The 17,231-nt window shown below is 48.2% G+C and overlaps 6 protein-coding genes across 7 annotated transcripts; 4 read left to right on the top strand and 2 right to left on the bottom strand.

Annotated features, from left to right (window-relative positions):
* The first annotated feature begins 14 nt into the window (after nt 1-14).
* BDBG_06223 (protein EFR3) lies at nt 15-6,575 on the top strand. Its single transcript, XM_002623329.2, has 2 exons — nt 15-850; nt 933-6,575. Exons 1-2 carry the CDS (start codon nt 636-638, stop codon nt 4,537-4,539), a joined length of 3,822 nt encoding a protein of 1,273 aa, XP_002623375.1. The 5' UTR covers nt 15-635; the 3' UTR covers nt 4,540-6,575.
* BDBG_06222 (L-fuculose-phosphate aldolase) lies at nt 5,037-7,219 on the bottom strand. The gene is made up of 2 exons (XM_002623328.2): nt 6,217-7,219; nt 5,037-6,087 (listed from the first exon to the last, which is right to left on the bottom strand). Exons 1-2 carry the CDS (start codon nt 6,365-6,367, stop codon nt 5,327-5,329), a joined length of 912 nt encoding a protein of 303 aa, XP_002623374.1. The 5' UTR covers nt 6,368-7,219; the 3' UTR covers nt 5,037-5,326.
* BDBG_06221 (uncharacterized protein) lies at nt 6,597-8,865 on the top strand. The gene is made up of 2 exons (XM_002623327.2): nt 6,597-7,322; nt 7,457-8,865. Exons 1-2 carry the CDS (start codon nt 7,038-7,040, stop codon nt 8,291-8,293), a joined length of 1,122 nt encoding a protein of 373 aa, XP_002623373.1. The 5' UTR covers nt 6,597-7,037; the 3' UTR covers nt 8,294-8,865.
* Nucleotides 8,588-15,593, bottom strand: BDBG_06219. 2 transcript variants are annotated; one of them, XM_031722514.1, is made up of 3 exons: nt 15,311-15,593; nt 11,944-15,250; nt 8,588-11,884 (listed from the first exon to the last, which is right to left on the bottom strand). In XM_031722514.1, exons 2-3 carry the CDS (start codon nt 13,535-13,537, stop codon nt 10,599-10,601), a joined length of 2,880 nt encoding a protein of 959 aa, XP_031579304.1. In that variant the 5' UTR covers nt 13,538-15,250; nt 15,311-15,593; the 3' UTR covers nt 8,588-10,598. The 2 variants fall into 2 exon arrangements, with proteins under 2 accessions (XP_031579304.1, XP_031579303.1); XM_031722513.1 differs by having other exon boundaries at nt 11,944-15,593.
* On the top strand, nt 8,915-14,163 carry BDBG_06220 (phospholipase D). Its single transcript, XM_002623326.2, has 3 exons — nt 8,915-10,089; nt 10,214-12,466; nt 12,635-14,163. Exon 1 carries the CDS (start codon nt 9,086-9,088, stop codon nt 10,046-10,048), a length of 963 nt encoding a protein of 320 aa, XP_002623372.2. The 5' UTR covers nt 8,915-9,085; the 3' UTR covers nt 10,049-10,089; nt 10,214-12,466; nt 12,635-14,163.
* Nucleotides 14,876-16,776, top strand: BDBG_06218 (sigma-70 region 2 family protein; the record flags this gene model as incomplete). Its single annotated transcript, XM_031722512.1, has 5 exons — nt 14,876-15,185; nt 15,297-15,359; nt 15,421-15,530; nt 15,616-16,182; nt 16,540-16,776. The coding sequence occupies 5 exons, from the start codon at nt 14,876-14,878 to the stop codon at nt 16,774-16,776; spliced, it is 1,287 nt and encodes a 428-aa protein (XP_031579302.1).
* Nucleotides 16,777-17,231: the final 455 nt, after the last annotated feature.

The following is a 17,231-nucleotide window of genomic DNA, read 5'->3' as shown; positions in this document are numbered from 1 at the left end:
ATGTTTTGTTATCAGCCTATTTTTGGGGGCCATCTAGAAGTATCCATGGTTCCGTATCATACTTGTAATCTGACCCTGTGTTAAATAATAATAACTTGATTTAGTTAGTTGCTTGCTTTTTTCTGCCTGACATCAAATCCAAAAACATCTCTCGGAAAATTTAATTATTTGATCTCTCGACTTGCCCCTAAAGTCCCTCCAACAAGACTTCTTTGACAGGATGCAGATGGCCTAGTTGAACAGCGCTGGGTTTGTTCTCTCCCCTCTTCTGGAATCCTGCCTCTCCTCTTCATGTCTGAATTGGGTTGGGCTTGATCCTCTGCTGCTCCAGCAGCCCGCCGTTTCCCGTCGCGTTCTGGCCGTCTCATCCCTGAATCACCTCCTCCGTCGGTGAATCTGTCCTTCCGCCGCAGGAGCCAACACCAAGCAGTCACTGTTTAACGTTGGTCCAAGGCTGGAAGCTGCTGTTTTTTGCTAGGAACCTGTCGGACCCAGTAGTGCATTCCCTTTTTTATCCCGCCGCTCCCTTTTTATTTCAACGCCTACCGGACATCAACCCTTTCTGCCGTCCGGGACGAGAAAGCAGACAGAAATTCATATAAAGCAACGGGAGACTGAGAATAGCCGCTGCCCAAATGAATTCCCTCCAGCAGTCGTGTCGACCAAAACATCAGGTCTTGATCTTGAAATGTTATCCAAGGTTCCAGAAAGGGTTTCAGGAGGTCAAACCCAACTCGTCAGAGCTTAGTTATCTCCTCTACTATGCGAGCACGCGACGAAGTAAGCTCCAGAAGGTTGGCGCATTTCTGGAGAAAAGAGCTGCTAGAGATGTTTGGAGGATGAAGCTCGGGTACGTTGGCTGTCTATAGAGCAATAATCTCAACTCAAGCCTTGTTCCCACTATTGATCCATTTTTCTTCTTCTCGTTTTAGAAATGTCCAAGTTACCCTCCAGATCCTCGCAGCGCTCATTGAGAAGGTCCCACGGGATCTACCCCTATATGCGCTCTCCGTTCTGACAATAATCGATACCGTTCTCCGCTCAAACGACCTGCCGATGGTGGAAGAGACGATAGAGACTTACGATGTCTTTTGCCGCCACCAGGATATGACGGTCCTTGGTGCGGATCAGGAATATGTGAACTTGTATAGAAATGTTGTTAGGAGTTATGCGCAGTTGGCTTCAGCCGACCACCTAGCTCCAGCAATGGCGGGATTGTCACTTCCCATGCGGCTGCGATGGCGAAACGCTGGTTTGCGGGCTATTAAAAGTATTGTCAGTTCTGAAGCTCTGGCCCTAGACGGGACCAAGCAGCTAAGCATCGTGATGCCGGTGATTTTGGACAATCTTTATTCCACCGAAAACCTACTTCCCTTGCAAGAAAAGGCTTTGTCTTCAGAAAAACTGGAACGGGAGCACGCACGGCGACGAAGAACAAGCATCGCGACTGTTCGGACCGCCGATACAACAGATGCAGACCCCATTACTGCTGCAGGGACTACTGCAGATGCAGACAAGTTGCAAGAAATGGAAGTCCGTGTTTTGGCATTGCGGTGCTTAGAGAAGATTTTCTCGGCGGGTGGTAATCGAGGCCAAATTCGTAATGCAACTACCCTGATCCTACAGTTTATCGTGAGCAAGCGGCCTCCGCGACATTGCTCTCTGGAACAACACCCGGATTCCGTTGGTGCTGGTGGCAGCTGGGCTACGAATTTGATGGAAGTAATCGCCAAGTGGTCACCAGTGCAGGACCGCTTCATCATTCTCGTCGCAACCATGGAGCAACTCGTCAGCACCCGCATGGTTGATGATAAATTAGAATCGCAGTTGATCCTAGCATCGATGATGGACTGGTTACTCAGTTCTCCTAACAATCTTATTGGGCTGAGTGTGATGGACGTCCTTATCAGCTTACTTCAACGCTTGCTTCTCCTTTTGCAGCTTGGGGGTCGATCGATGAAATTGGTACACCACCGCGCACCTTCTGGATATGTCAATAATCTTCCAGAAGTCGGAGAGGCCAGTGAAGAGCCGCCCGGGGAGCCGAATGGCGATAATGTACAATCTACGGAGGGCACCCAAACCACCATCCCTTGGGACGCGCGCCAGGAATTGGTGGAGCTCCTACAAAAGTGCATCGGGTCTTTGGCTACGCATATTTATTACGCTGATCAGGTTTCCGACATGATACGTACGGTTATTACGCGACTAAGGCCGTCTCCAGCATCCGAACTTTCGAACAATGAAGCTGAAGGCGTTGCAAATAATGCCGTTGACAGCTCGGAAGATGTAGGTGGGGATGCGTACTTTTCTTTCCCGGCCGCTCGAATTGTAGCTTTGAGATGCATCAAGAGCGTCTTGCTGGCCAATCTGCGCAAGTCTATGACCGCAGCTGGAGCTGATTCGCGAAGTCGAGTCAACATATGGGTATGGGAGGGCACCCAGTGGCTTCTGCGAGACCCGGACCGCGAGGTTGCACATACCTACGTTGATGCATTTCTTTCCTGGTTGCAACTAGAAACTACGAAGGATGACCTGCGGGCGACATTGGAAACGAAACGAACGTCCAGAATTGGTGCTAGGCGTGATATTTCTGACCCATCCGACAAATTGACGAGGAAAGTCGTTTCGACAGTATCTCAGCGGGACAAGGATGCTGCCATAGCTACGTCTAATTTTCTTCAGCTCCTCCACTTGACGGTTTACGATATTGCAACTGAATCTGCTGAGGTGGAATCCGATATAATGCTTTTACACCTTCTGTTGGCTAATCTAGTGGAAAATATGGGGGTCAATGCCGCCAAATATGGACTACCTATGATAATGAGATTGCAGGATGACTTTTTATCCAACGATGAGTCAATTTCGCCAGCTGCTAGACTCAACGTTTCTAGTTTAATTCATGGATATCTCTGGGCATTGGTTGAAAAATTCGACCTCGAGACAACGAAAGTTGGCGATAATATCCTTGGCGAAATTTCCAGGCGGAAGAAGAGAGGCATCTGGTTTGAAAAAATTCAGCTCCCACCTCGACAGCTAAATTACATTGTTCCTTCTGCCCAACCGATTTCCAAGCATAATGTTCAATTGCAACTCGACTGGCGCATGTACTCACCGTTCATTGGCCTATCTGAGCTTGTTGACCAAATCGAAAATAACTACAATACCGTCGTTAAGTCGCCCGCAACCAGCCCAGCCAGTTCTCCTGGCCGTGTGTTTTCGATGCCAGTTCTCGGGCAGGGAAGCGCTGCGCCAGGGAGAGTTCCACCAGAAGAACGACTTCCAACGATTGTAAAGGAGCGCATGGTAACGCCATGGTCGAAGGAGGAATGTCTGGCTGCTATGGCTACAGAAAAAGCGCAGTCATCATCGATTAGTGGTTCTAGAACTGGTACTTCGGGAACACGCAATTATTTTGCGGTAAATGGATACAAGAATGGGAATGCGTCCCCTCCCAAGGCCGAAACTATACCGGCTCACCCACCCCAACAGCATGAGGATACGCGTCTTTCCAGCCTTCCCGAAGCTACGGGCGGGTTGAATGGTCTACAGAAACTTCGCCGCCAGAGTATTCCAACAGAATCTCGCACATCGGTTGCAAGTTCGAGTCGTGATTCGACGGTAAAAGTCAACGAGCTTCGGCGGGTTTTGTCGGTAGTGAACAGCAGCAATGTCCGCCAGTCGAGTCCTCTTCGCGGCCGCCAGAGCTTATCTAGGGGGATTGAAAGTGGTGCATCGAGCGCAGAAAGTATGCTCAGCGATACATTTTCTACATCCGATATTGACGGTATGACCGGTGCTGGTTCTTCATCAATTAGGCCTCACTCCCGGCGAGAGGGGTCGGAAACTCCAAAGGCGTCCGCTTCCAACCAAACCAACGGCATAGGTGGCGAAAAGAAAGATGACAAGAAAGACCTTGACTCATTAAACCGGAAGATTTCCAACGACATCCCACCTGTCCCTCCCTTACCTGCTGCCCTTGTACTACCGGGCAGGTTCCCGACTGATTCCTCAAGTGCATCGCCATCACACTCACGAAGTGCCCTCGACCGCCCCTCAACAGCCCCATCTCAGCCTCGTGCCAGACCAGCAACGAAAGGTCAACATATTGTCAGTGTTACACCACGACAAAGCAGATCGTTGACTAGGCAGAAGTCGCGATCAAAACAACTACACACTCCTAGCGTCCCCAACCTCTCTGGGTATGCTGATGATGCCGGTCAGATTGTTTCCACCAGTGACGACAGGCCGTTCTCCTCCCGTGGACCTAGATCTATCAGCCTGGGCCGTCGCGTTGACATGGAAAAGTTGCTTGAAGGTCTAATAGACGGTCCTGAAGGGGATCAGGGGGCAAATGGCTTATTATCTCAAGCCCACCCACCGTATTCCTCTCATTCCAAGCCATCTAGCGAACAACCATATCTTATGGATGATAACGGCTACTACCGTGGCAACAGAAATCGGGATTCGTCCCAAGTTCGCAGTATTGGTAGGGTGGGAAGCGGAACTAGGGGAAACATAGCGCGACCGCCTTATTAGACTAGCTGACCCTTTCTATCAGCTAGGACTGTTTATCTTCTCTTCACCCCTGGGCTTGTTCCTCATAGTTTCTATTTTTGGGCATTAATTTTTGCGCCTCTTCCTTCCAGGCCCTCCCGTTGTTTTCGTCCCCTTTTTAATTATTTTGTCTTTATTTCTTGACAGACTAGTCATCATCATGCATATTTTTTCCTTTAGGGAGTTTGAGGTTTTACCTATTCCTTCATCCAAGCCTTCCTTTTATTTTCATTTCTTTTGTTTTCCTATATCTCGATCATTTTAACTTCGCGTAGTCCTCCAATTCTTGTAAACCATAGGTTCCTTCTCGTTACATGCTTCTTTTTCTGCATCCTTCTTGGCCTTTTTTTCCCAATTTTTTTCCTTTTATTTTTCTTTTGCGGTTAACTATACCAACATACCCCCCCTTTTTTTTTTTTAAATTGTACAGTACTAAGCGCTTCCATGTTTGTGTGTATATAATATTACTGATGTAGTCAGTTTTATTACCAAATCTATCCTTGCCAGGCTGATTTCTCTTTGTTCCCAACCCCACTCCCTCCACCACACACAGCCTTTCTGGACCTACTTTCATTCTTACAAAAAGGTTTCTATGGCGCTGACCGATAGCTTTTATGGATTTATATAGATGGTATAGGGTAGATAATAATTTAGTATCTAAAATTTTCATATTTGCTCAAATGGCCGACTCACCACACCCGTCTTGTCTGGTAGTCTACCCGCTGTAACTGCTCGATTTTTAGAGAACCCCAGGATTATATGATCTCCGTCAATTCTTAAACGCTCCATTGCACAACATATCCTCATACTCATAATCAGGTTGAAACTCGCGATACAAATACTCCGGGTCACTCTCCACCTTGAAATTATACGCCGCCTCCTCATCCGAAATCAGAACCTTCTTGCACCCGTTCGCAGCAGCTGCCTCCGCCAGCAACTGCACCCGACAACTCCGCTCCATCAACCCAAACAAATACGCCGCCTCATCCACCGTGCCCCCAACCGTCAACAGCCCATGATTCATCAAAATACACCCCTTCCCATTCCCCAAGGCCTTGGCAATCAAATCCCCTTCCTCCGCGGCCAACACCACCCCGCCGTACGATTCATACACGCTATGCGCCCCGAAAAACTTGCACGCGTCCTGATTCAGCATCTCCAGCGGGCGCGCAAATGATGACCACGCCTTCCCGTAGATGGTATGCGCATGGCAGACGGCATGCACGTCCTCGCGCGCCTTGTGCACGGCGGCGTGGATGAGGAAGCCGGCAGCGTTGGCGGGCCGCGAGCGATTACCACCAATTACGGTCCCGTTGAGATCGACGAGGATCATGTCGCTGGCTTTTAACATGCCGAAGTGCACGGCTAGGGGGTTCGTCCAGAAGGCGTTGGCGTGCTCGGGGTCCCGGACGCTGATGTGGCCGGACAGACCTTCTGTGTAGCCGTGGCGGGCCCAGATGCGGAAGGCACCTGCCATGTGCTCGAGTTGCCATTGGCGTTTCAGCTCGTGGGAGGTGAAGCTGGGGATTCCTGCGCGAGTGGGTTGATTAGGTTTTTGTTGATATAAATATGTATGCACCATTGCGCCCCCCCCGCCCGGGGGGGGAGGGGGGAGGAGGAGCGGATATCATTTGAATAGTCGAAAGATATAAGGATTACCTGGAAGGGCGATTCCGCCATGTGAGATAGCCTGGAGGGCTGTTAAGCCTTCACCCCCGTGAACATGTTGAGTCTTTTTCTGGTCTTCTGGAGACTTTGCAACGGGGTTGTTCACGGGAACGGTGATTTCTGTAATGGCGGTGGGGCTCATATTGGGCTTTCTTTTTATGAGCTTTTTGATCGAGGTATAAGAATGCAAGCAGCGTCTTTCTGCTTTGGTGTTATGTTTCTCAAAGACTCAACGATGTAGCAATTGAGTCAGCCGGCTTTGTATGAAAGAAGTTGCCAGTTCTCACTGAAGTTTCAGCTATTTAGGTCAAAAATAAATATCTATCATCAACAAATAGTGCATCTATCGCGACTCAAGTTTTGCTTGGATTCTTCGATTACACATAGATGTTGACCAGTAGTTAATGCACAGTACATGTACATACTACAATTGCGTAACAAGGGCGTGGCAAGGTGTGGGGAATGCGGGGTGGATATTGCAACTTGAATATTTAACTAACCCGAGGAATGTGGGAACATGCAAATCAAATCACTGAGCTTCAGAGTGGCAGACAGATTGGAACTGGAAGGCTGAGTTCATACATAATTAACGAGAAGAGTAGTTATCGAATAACTATCCAGCTGAAAGGTTTTGTAGTGTTTGACCAATATCAGAACGAAACCGAGTCGCGCACGAGTTCTCCTCAACAACGAAGATGGAAAGTCAGGAACAGGAGAACCTCTTTACCTGATTAATGGATTGAACTTCCTGTCTTCTCTGGTCTCCGCAAGCCTAACTTCCAAGAGCGAGAGGCTACCTAAGGACATATACAATGACGGGCTTGCCTGCACCGGCTCCCCCAATTCTCGCCTCCACGCTGCTAGATTCGTCATTTCAGAGGAGTAATGACAATAGGCATTCTGGTCAAGAGGAGCCTGGAAGGGTGGAGAGTGCTTTATGGGACCTAACTAGGGACATAGAAGAAGGGATCTCACTCACGCCGAACAAGTCTGTTCTGAGCTGTGGCATGGTCATTGGGATATCAGGGCTCCAGCCCGCAGCTGTGAACGGTTCGCGAGAGGGGGTAGGAGACGATATCAGACCCTGGGTTAATGAAGTTGGTGACCTATTTCCTTCCGGCCTTGTTCCTCTTTAAAATTTCTTTTGGCTAGGCACAATAGAGCTATCAATCACCCTGTGATCCGGAACATGCCATGCTATCTACATCAGAGAAGCTAACAACTACCCTAGTTTTGGCAACACATCCTGACCACTCTACTTTGCAAATATCCGACCTCTCAAGCTTTCCCAAAGGCATTTGTGATACAATATTTCGACTCACGGCCCCTGTCGCCTCATGTCTTATACTCTTCCCTGCAGCAGCGACTGCCAGACCTCGCACCAGAAAACATCGAATCCATCCTGGAGAATATCCAAACTCGCCGTGTCTATGACTTCGACGAACTGCTCGAGGCTGTATCTCAGATATCAGATATCCTATTTGAACTCCAGCAACGGCAAAAAACGCACCCTGAAAAGAAAGAAAAGGGGCACAGCTACTCCGCACCGGTCCTCCTCCTTATCGAAGGTATAGACCAATCACTCGAAGAGATCATTCGCAGATCCAACCCCGTAGCCGGCCACGCCCGCCTCATCCCATTACTACGGACGCTGACTGTTCTCTCACGAACCTACGCTTCTTTCCTATCTGTTATCATTGTTAATTCTATCGCGTTGCCACATATTCGCTCAGCAGCCTCCTCAGCCCAAACGGCCACTCTTACTCCAGCACCACACGACACAGATGCTGGCCAGCAACCACCTCGCCAGCCAGCAAGTGGTCAGCTGCAACAACAGCGACAATATTCCCCAGAGGTCGCTGTGCGTTCTATTTTTGCCAACATCCCGAGGGGTGTGGGCCGTCTCTCGAAAGCGTCACCAACCCCTTACTACTTCTCTGTTCTAGCACGCTCGCTCGACCAAGGCTGTGATGTGCATCTCCTAGTTTCCCAAATCCAGGAGAAAATGGTTATCGAGGTGGCGAAGCATAGGGTTGGGGCCGAAGTTGGACGGTGGTGTGATTTATGAAGATCTGGACTGGAAAAGAAATAAAGACATGTGTCGACACTTTTATGAGAAAATTAATACATAACCCCCCCCCCCCTCTTATGACAAAACCAAGAAAAGAACTATTATTAAGGGCGACCTTGTGGGTAAAAGGCCGCTAAGATATAACTATCTCTACATCCACCAGGTGGAGTAGTTAGCTAAGATCGCGTCAGAAATAGTTACAGTTCTATCGAGAACTGCATGACCCTTTACCTTCCAACCAGCGCAACAGCTATAGTATATATAACACTATTGAATATACTGCTCATATATATAAAAGCTGGTTTATAAAAAATTCTTCATATACTTAATCTATTTTTCTTATGTGATTGTTGTTATATTTGATTATAAACATACAAAATGATGGGAAGATGGCTGACTCAGTTATTATAACTAGATTACATTCCTCCGTGCCTAAAAACTATTTATATCCGCAAATCCTACCTTTTCCGTACCCTGCTAGGAGGTTCACGGATGGAGCATCAATGTGTCTATCATGGGGGCTGAAGCGGCCATGGAGAGTTATAGGCATTATTCTATCATCTCCCCCCCCTTTTTTTTTTTTTTTTATTTTTATTTTTATTTTTTTTATTTCTCTCATTGATCGTCGCTCTTTAACAATCAAATGATATAAATCGCCTTGGTTTTTCTGGACAGCTGAATGCTCCAAGAAACAACATATCAACACCGTCTATGCGGCCTTGTTCATAACCAAACTGCTATTTTCTATACGCTTATTTTTAGCCGTGAAAACGAAATTTGAACTAGAAAATGCGATCCCTAATACACACAATATGCGCTTTTCTCTGCGTTCTCATAGCAGTCCCCCTCGTCTTCGGTTCTCCAGTTGAGCTTGCAGTTGGCGGGCGAGTCGGAAAAAGGAGACCTACATACGCCATTGCTCACATGGTCCTGGACAGAAGGGGTCTCAGAGATGCCATCGCACATGGCGCCAATTCGGTCGAGGTCGACATTGCCGCGTACAAAGAAGGGTGGTGGGCAGACCATGACATCCGGAGCAAGTCATGGGGCGACTCGCTGGAGGTTATGTTCAAAGCGATCGCCAAAGAGAACAAGCGCATCGCATTCGTCTGGCTGGACCTCAAGACCCCGAACATGTGCTCTGGAAAATCCTGCAACAAGGACGTGTTGGATCCCAGCAAGTGCAAGAGCAGCCAGAAATGCTCCATGCAGTCGCTACAGAAACTGGCGCAGAAATACCTGCAGCCTGCGGGTGTGCGCATTCTCTACGGCTTCTACGGTGCCGGCGCGACCGATTCTGCCGGTTTCAATTACATTCAAGGCAACCTGAAGGATGGCGAGGCGGTATGTCTGAGCGGTGAGGTGGACAAAGTTTTGAACGTCTACAAGAAGAAGGGGAGCGGAGTAAAACCTGCGCAGAGGGTAATGGATTATGGCTATACGGAACTTCACAAGGGATTTGGAAATTGTACAGAGGATGGACACAAGACTTGCACTAGGTTGAGGAATGGAGCGAAGGCTCGGCAGGAGGGTCTTGTCCGGAGAGTCTTTGGCTGGACTAGCCAGATCGGCGACAGCAAGCGTGTGGCATCTATGTTGGACAAAGCGCATGTTGATGGCATTATATATGGCTTCGGGGTAACGAGATATTATCATCATAAAGAGAGCGAGTTGGCTGCGAGAGATATCAACCGGCACGTCAAAAAGAGCTTGGATCGATACATGGCCACTGGTAGCGACAAGCCTTGGTGATGGGTATTGCCGGTGGTATTTTGCGTTTGTTCTTGTTTACGGTATGTCCCTTTCTGTTTCTTAATTCTTTTTTGCAATGTTAAATAAACTATTGCTTCAGTTGTTTTGTGGAGCTTTCTATTATTTCGGTACCGCACGTTGCTTACTTGCTATTCAATGATTCAGGCGTCACGAATTCGATCCAATTCTCGTCAAGCTCAACGCGCACCTTTTCGTCTGGTAGTCAATAGAGACCTGCTGGCTCATTATATTCCGCAGCCATAGCAGGAGGGTGTTGTTATCAGTAGACTGACCATTGGAGAACTGGCACACAAAGTTGATCATCGAACCCTCTCGCCTTCGCCAACCCCTGAAGGACCTAGTGAGAAGCAAAAGCAATATTGATTCTCCAGCCACCTCAACCACACAGGATACGAATATAAATAACCGAATCATCAGATAGCGGCGTCGGCATCATCTTCGGGAGAAACGGTGTCTAGAAATCTTGCGCCTTATTTCATCATCCCTAAGAATAAATGCAATTTAATTCATAGAGACTTGATTTCCAACATTATCCTCCGACCGTAGTCTTCCCGTCCACATCCTTCTTATTTCCAGAGGTAGAGGTCACAGCGGTAGCGGCCGGCGTAGCAGGGACATTGGCAGGATTCCCACTATCCTTATCTCCAACGACCCGCAAAACCATCCGACCAATAACATCCTTAGTATCGTTTTCACATTTCTCCAGCTCCTCCCTCGCAACCCTTTGCTCGTGTTGCATGTCTTGCTGCTGTACCTTAACCCACTGTCTATGCCTCTCACAGCGTTTCTTGAGACAAACGCCGCGAGCGATCCTATCAACAGTGTTACGGTTCCCGTCGACATCTTGCATCTCAACATCCCCGCCACCATCATTTCCGGAATCAGCAGCTTCAAGAACCCCAGACCGAAGCGCTTTCTTTCCCACTTCTGACCATCTCCACTCATTGAACTCGTCATCAGACCATGAAAGGCGAGAATCATACCCGCAGATATCTTTCCAAGCGGACGTGCTGCTTTTGGGGTCCGCCTGGCGAAGGTGCTCAAGGATTGTTTTTGCGCGTTGGCGAATCATAGTAAGGAAAGTGTCGCGGTCTTGGAGCATTTCGAGCTGGTTGCGGAGTTCTGTTCGTTTCCTACGGAGGTTGTGGAGATGCTGGCGTTCATTGGTTGTGAACTGGATGTGACGAGTATCGAGATCCAAGTCGATGTGATCAAGGTCTTGAGGCGCTATGTTGGCTTTGGATTCAGACAATGAATCTTCTCCAGGAATGTCACTCGATGATGTTAGGCTTTTGGCCACAGATGGAGGTAGGATGTTGTCGCCCAGTTCACGAAAATCCAGTGCAGATTTCACTCCCGTGACGACAGCTTTCAGGTCATTCTTAGTAAGAACACCACCTCTACTGCCAAGGTCTTCGGTTTGCCCACTGTCCGCTTCGGTTTCGTCTAATTCAATGTCATCCTCGTCCTCTTCATCCTCTTCATTGGGATTTGATGTGCCGAGTTCCGGCTGGCCTACTTCTGCTTCTGTATTATCACGATGAACTCCTTTTTGAAAGCGTTTTCCAACGGTTACTGATGATCCTCGCGAACGACTGTTCGAAGCTGACATCTTCGCAGCAGATGCAAGTCCAGCGGCCGATCCCTGTTTTGAGAGCGAAGCTTTCTGCCGCATAAACTCTCGGCCATGTTCGTCACTGCAATATTTGCTGGGGACCATACCCCCTGAAATACGGGCTGGTCGTCGACAGCCTGGGAGACGACACATCCGCTTCCAAGTCGTATGGGTTCCATTTTTTGATTCGCAGGTAGGACCTATGGATGTCAGCTATGGCCCACAAATGGGATGGAAACAACACGGGTGAAGTACTTACAAATATATTTATCAATCAGATCAGCATCTTCTTGTTTGATCTTGACACACTTCCCATGGAACCAATCCTCACATCCGCCATCACAACCAATCATCCAAGTATGATTGTCAGGTTTACGACAAATACAAAACAGCTCCGACGGATCTTCAACTTCATCGACGTCATCCTCCTCTTCCTGAGGTTCGGTTGCTTTTGCTGCCTTTTTACTTTCCGGTGCTGGAGAACCCGCAACGGACAACGAACTCTGTTTCCGATTCTTCGCAGCTGGAGCCTTGCTGGCACGCGATGATACCGGTGTTGCTGATCGCCGAAGCGGCGAAGCCGTACCATCTACTCTTTCAGTGTCATTTGGATTCAACTTGCGCTTCTTAGTAGTAGGTTTTTTGGTAGAAGTTCCCTTTTTGGTGGAGGACGCCGGTCTTTTCTTCGTGCTTGGGCCAGGACTAGGACCTGCGGCCTTGGTTGATGTTGCCGGAGACGAACGCTCCGTGGATGAAGCGCGGGATATGGATTCACGTTTAAGGTCTGTAATCTTCCTGGGTGTCCATGGCTCTTTCGTCTGCACTGGGATATCAGCTGTCGAACTGCTAGGGATAGATTCTAAGGTTGGAGTGGGCGGCTCAGTTTTGATATCAGGTTTCAACTCGAGTAGATTACTTGTAGCGGAATGGCTGACAGAAATATCGTAAAGATCGCGCCAAAACGCATCTGGTATCGATACGCCACCGTCAGAGGAGACGTCGGCGGAATCAAGGCATCGGATTTTACTATGAATAGTTTTGGCTCGATCCCAACCGAAGTAGCCAGCATTATACCACCCAACAAGCCCGACGATTGTATCGTTATCTACGATGATATTAGCGGGAGCCATATTATTATTGGTAAAAGCTAGAGTCTGGTTCGAAGCGGAGGCAGATCCGAAGAGGATGTCGTATTCCGCCTGCTGCAACCGGTGTTCCTCTTTTGGCTTGCTTCCCTTGACAACGTAGGACGGACTACTTCGACCATCATTGGCACTGTCAATTTTTCGTATTATGTTTCGCGCTTGTCTCTTGAAGCTTTCCTTTTGTTGTCTGGTAAGGTAAGGCCATGCGACTTCCAACGAAACCCCCGGGATGCGAGACTGAACAAGCACGTCGCGACCCTTAATTTTGGTTCTGAGATATATCTGTGGCAATTGGATATCTGGAAGGATATTCTCTGCTACCTTGATAGCCTGGGCTTCGTTTTCATCTGCGATGCTGTAGTCCCCGGTCGACTCTGTAGAAATGTGGTCACTTTTCACAATCACACTCCCCAATGCAAATGTATCTCTCTTGCCAGCTGCTGGGATGCTGATACGCGTCTTCTCGTCGCATTTGGCCAGAACAGCTTCCCAGTAGCGGAGCGACTCGTCATTATTAGAGTTGCAGTGAACTGGGTCGGGTTTGAAATCGCTAATGCCTGGGCGGTAACGGCCGCAGTGAGGATGTCGAGCTAGAAATCGGTCCGATTGTGGTAATTTTTCCGCGTTTGTCTCATAAGGATTGACATCTAGGTCTGTAAACGTGCTTGCCACCGTTCTTGGAGGGGATCCATCTGCGTCAATATCCATACCGCTTTTAACGTAGGTAGCTGGTATTACGAAGCCGCTGCTTTCTGCGAACGATATCTAAGTGACTGACAGTGGCGGAATTTCTCGAAGGGCAGCACGTGGGATGATGGAGAGGGGCCAGCTCTGTCTAACAGGATTCGTTTATTTTGTAAAGAGGGTGAACGCGGAACATGGCAATGCTGTTCTAGGGTGCGGGAAAGCGAAATGTTGGGTTGTGAATTTATTGGAGGGAGAAGGAGGTCAAGGGAAGGTTCGACGCGACTTGTGCAGCTCTGGAGGCGCTTGACTTCTGGCGTCAAGTATAATGGCTTAGACGCCTTGAGTAGCAATATTAAATCCTAGCACTCTGAACAGCTTTGTATGCTGAGAAAGCCCGGGTGGATGTGGATGTACACAGAGAGTTGGTCTGCGCAGCTGGAGGACTGGGTATGGTTGGCATCGGAAGGATAGAAGCTTGTTCGAGTTCGTGTTCGAGTTCAAGTACATAGAGTAGATAGTATTCTATTGAGGACAACGACAGAGAGCTGCAGAAGGAAGCCGTTGACCTGAGGCGAGCGGAGTGTCTGGGTGTGAAGCTCTGTCTGGCGCAGGATTGATCGCGGAGCAGGTCTGAGAGCTCTCACGGCGGTCGCTTATTTAACTTGCCTGGCGGCAGCGCTTTTCGTGGGCTGGAGCCCCTCTCCCATCAGTGCACACTGATGGTGATTGAGCTCTTTTGCCCCAGTGGCCTAATAGCAAACTCATGAGACACAAAAATGCGGGATGTAAAAAGATATAGAACCGAATAAGAGAAAATTGATTAATTTAATTGTCCATGAGTGTGCTACGGATTACCACTATCGGGAACGCTTTCACCATGGTTGCTAAATCCGCCGTTCTCTTCCTGCGCTCATCGGCCGCCATAAATAGACCGTTATTTATACACCCAAGTCGCCAGACCAGTCAAATCAGACCTGAGGACTTTTGGAATCGCTGGGTAGCAGGGGGGTGCGGTCAAGCATGTCCGCTTTTTGATGCATCAATTAACCAAATGGACAAATTTGATCGAGTTTCCAAGAGGTAGATAGTAGGGGTGGGATATCTAAGTTATTCGTATCATGATACTATCCTCTAGCATGGAACGTCAAATGCTGCTATGATCTCCATCGCACCGCTCGCAGGTAGTTAATTCATTCTTTGATTTTTACTGCTAATTGTTGTTGCGTCCCATCTAGCCTTCCCGCAGGCTCTGTTCCGCTCTGTTCTAAATAGAACATCACGAAGAACATATATCCGTTCCATCCCTTCTTTCCTTGAATTTTATCCAAATGACAGCCAACTACATCACCACATTTGATAATGACAATCATGGTTGCCATGTCCGAACCTGCGAAGGAGCCGTCACGTTCTGCCGCTCCTCCCTCAGCACGTCCCTCCAATTTCGCAATGCGATATAAGTTTATCGATGCATCTACAAGCAGTCCTAAAAGCTTGGCTAGTGTCAAGTGTCATGTCATGTTAGAATGTGCGCGCCAAAAAAAATGGCAAGAGCAACAACAACCAGACACTGATGGTGAAGGCGATGCGGATATCGACACCAGTGGGGAAGACAAACCCCAGCGCGGAGAGCGGCATGTAAGACGTGCCAGAGCACGAAGGCAAGCCCCAAGTGAGCAGAAAGGGAAAGGGAGCGTTGGACATGCGAGGGGCCTTAGCGATGGCGGAGAGAATCGTCTGTTGATACACCCGGATTTTTAGTTGACGCAACTGCCGTTGCCAGACCATAACACATACGGGGAATACCAGGACTTAGAAATCGCGGATCAAGTTGGACTGGGATTTGGTGCTGATTATTTCGATAAACGGGGAATATCATCTTCATGGAGCCCATTCGCGGGTCACAGACCTTGGGAATCGCCTCCTTTGGCCTGGGCATGGGGGAGACAAGTATCAGTCTCAGGCAAATGATCCCAGATTTCAAAGCAATAAGTTACCGGATCGTCCGAATCGTGTAGTTTGTCTACATGGTCCTCCTCAAACTCTGCGTCACCTACTCCGCAGACGCAGCTAAGCGCCGCGCGAACTGATCCATTTGATAGTTTGCCAATTTCGCTTACGAAGAAGGGAAGATGTTGTTCGATTTCTACGCTAACATCATGCCTTCATGTTCGTACGGTTTCCATACAAGGTCACCAAATGCTCACAATTGGTATTTGCAGGTGTTCATACCAGTAGCTATGAAAGCAGATCTTACATTCCAGAATACTATTCTCGTTCATGCTGCAAATACACAAGCGTGGGTAAAGGGGTTGTCTGAGAAGCGCGCGGCTCTTGTTCACCGTGCACGTGGAATAGAGATGTTGCGAAAGAATTTTGAGAAGCATCCCACAGATGTTTCGGATGCCGCCATCTCTGCAACGCTCAGTTGCGCTGCAGTGGAAGATTTTGACTCTCGTCCGGAGCGGAAACCAATCAGTTGGATTCATATGCGTGCCGCAATGCAGAAGATCCGTGCCAGGGGAGGACCAGCTGCATTCCAACAAAATCAGAGAATGGCTATGTTAATTAATTGGCAAGATTATATCCTCGCAGGTTACGAAACGAAAGAACCATCGTTTTTCTACGAGGATACCCCTGCAAACATGCGGAGCTCTTCGAGTCAAATGGTAAGTATTGGAAATCAATCATTTATTTACACGCCTTAACGAAATCCGCTCTCAATGCGAGGAATTTATTTCCTTCCTCCGCCGTTGCGAACAGCTCTCCCTCACTCAAACATCTTCCCGCTGAGCCCTTAATCCTACAATTCCAAGCTGATATTCAACATTTCAACCCGGAATCCGCTACTCAATCCCAGGTGAAAGAAAACCGATCATATCCTTCCTAAATGACCTACAACGCAAACTTCTAACCAGCGAAGTCGATGTCAGCACCTCTGTTGAAGCCCTTCTACAAACCCTTCTTGAATGCGACGACACGTTTGGCTTAGTGATGGTTATGAGCCCCTAGTTTTCTCATCGCAGGAAACAGGAACGCCCGCGGCTGAACCTGTTCCCTCCGAACGCCCTTGGTTTGTTGGGAGAATGCTTAAGATCGCGAAACGGCTTGGGAGGCCATCTTGGGAACAACTAAATGACTCTCTTCTATCCTTCCTCACGCTGACGGCGGAGGCACCAATGCTCCCGTCGTGGGAAAACGACTTGAGACATGAGATTCTCACAGCTCCCCTAACAAGCTATATTATGCCCCTATTACTGTGACTGACTGGGCTCTGGGCTCTCGTATATAACATCACAAATTATGACTTGTGATAATGATAATTTTTTGATGAATAAATAGCACGCTTTTATAATCGTTAAACTATATATATCCAGGCTTTTCCTTTCCCGTTTATCTTCAATGATCTAAATCATGGTCGTATGGCACCAAGCACAGTTTCTAAGGGCTGCTTGTTGGACGTAGGTCTGTTACGACTACGTTACCATTTTGATCTTCTCATTTTCTGACTTGCTTTTCATATCAATTGAACTCGTCAATTATCACTAGCTAGAGCCAGGGCGGATACCTATATAGCCAGATTGTTTTCTTTACCCTTCCTTTTGCAGGCTAAGATGTACTGGACAAAGGCTTTTCCTCTGGAATTTCAGATTAGAGCGTTGCTGACGAAAGGTATGAGGCTCAAAAATGTCGTGTGTCCACTGTGAGGAGGAGTATA

This window comes from Blastomyces gilchristii, assembly GCF_000003855.2.
Source record: "Blastomyces gilchristii SLH14081 genomic scaffold supercont1.13, whole genome shotgun sequence".
NCBI lineage: Eukaryota > Fungi > Ascomycota > Eurotiomycetes > Onygenales > Ajellomycetaceae > Blastomyces > Blastomyces gilchristii.
Note: the sequence above shows the minus strand (reverse complement) of the source record. Positions and strands in the feature narration are given on the sequence as shown.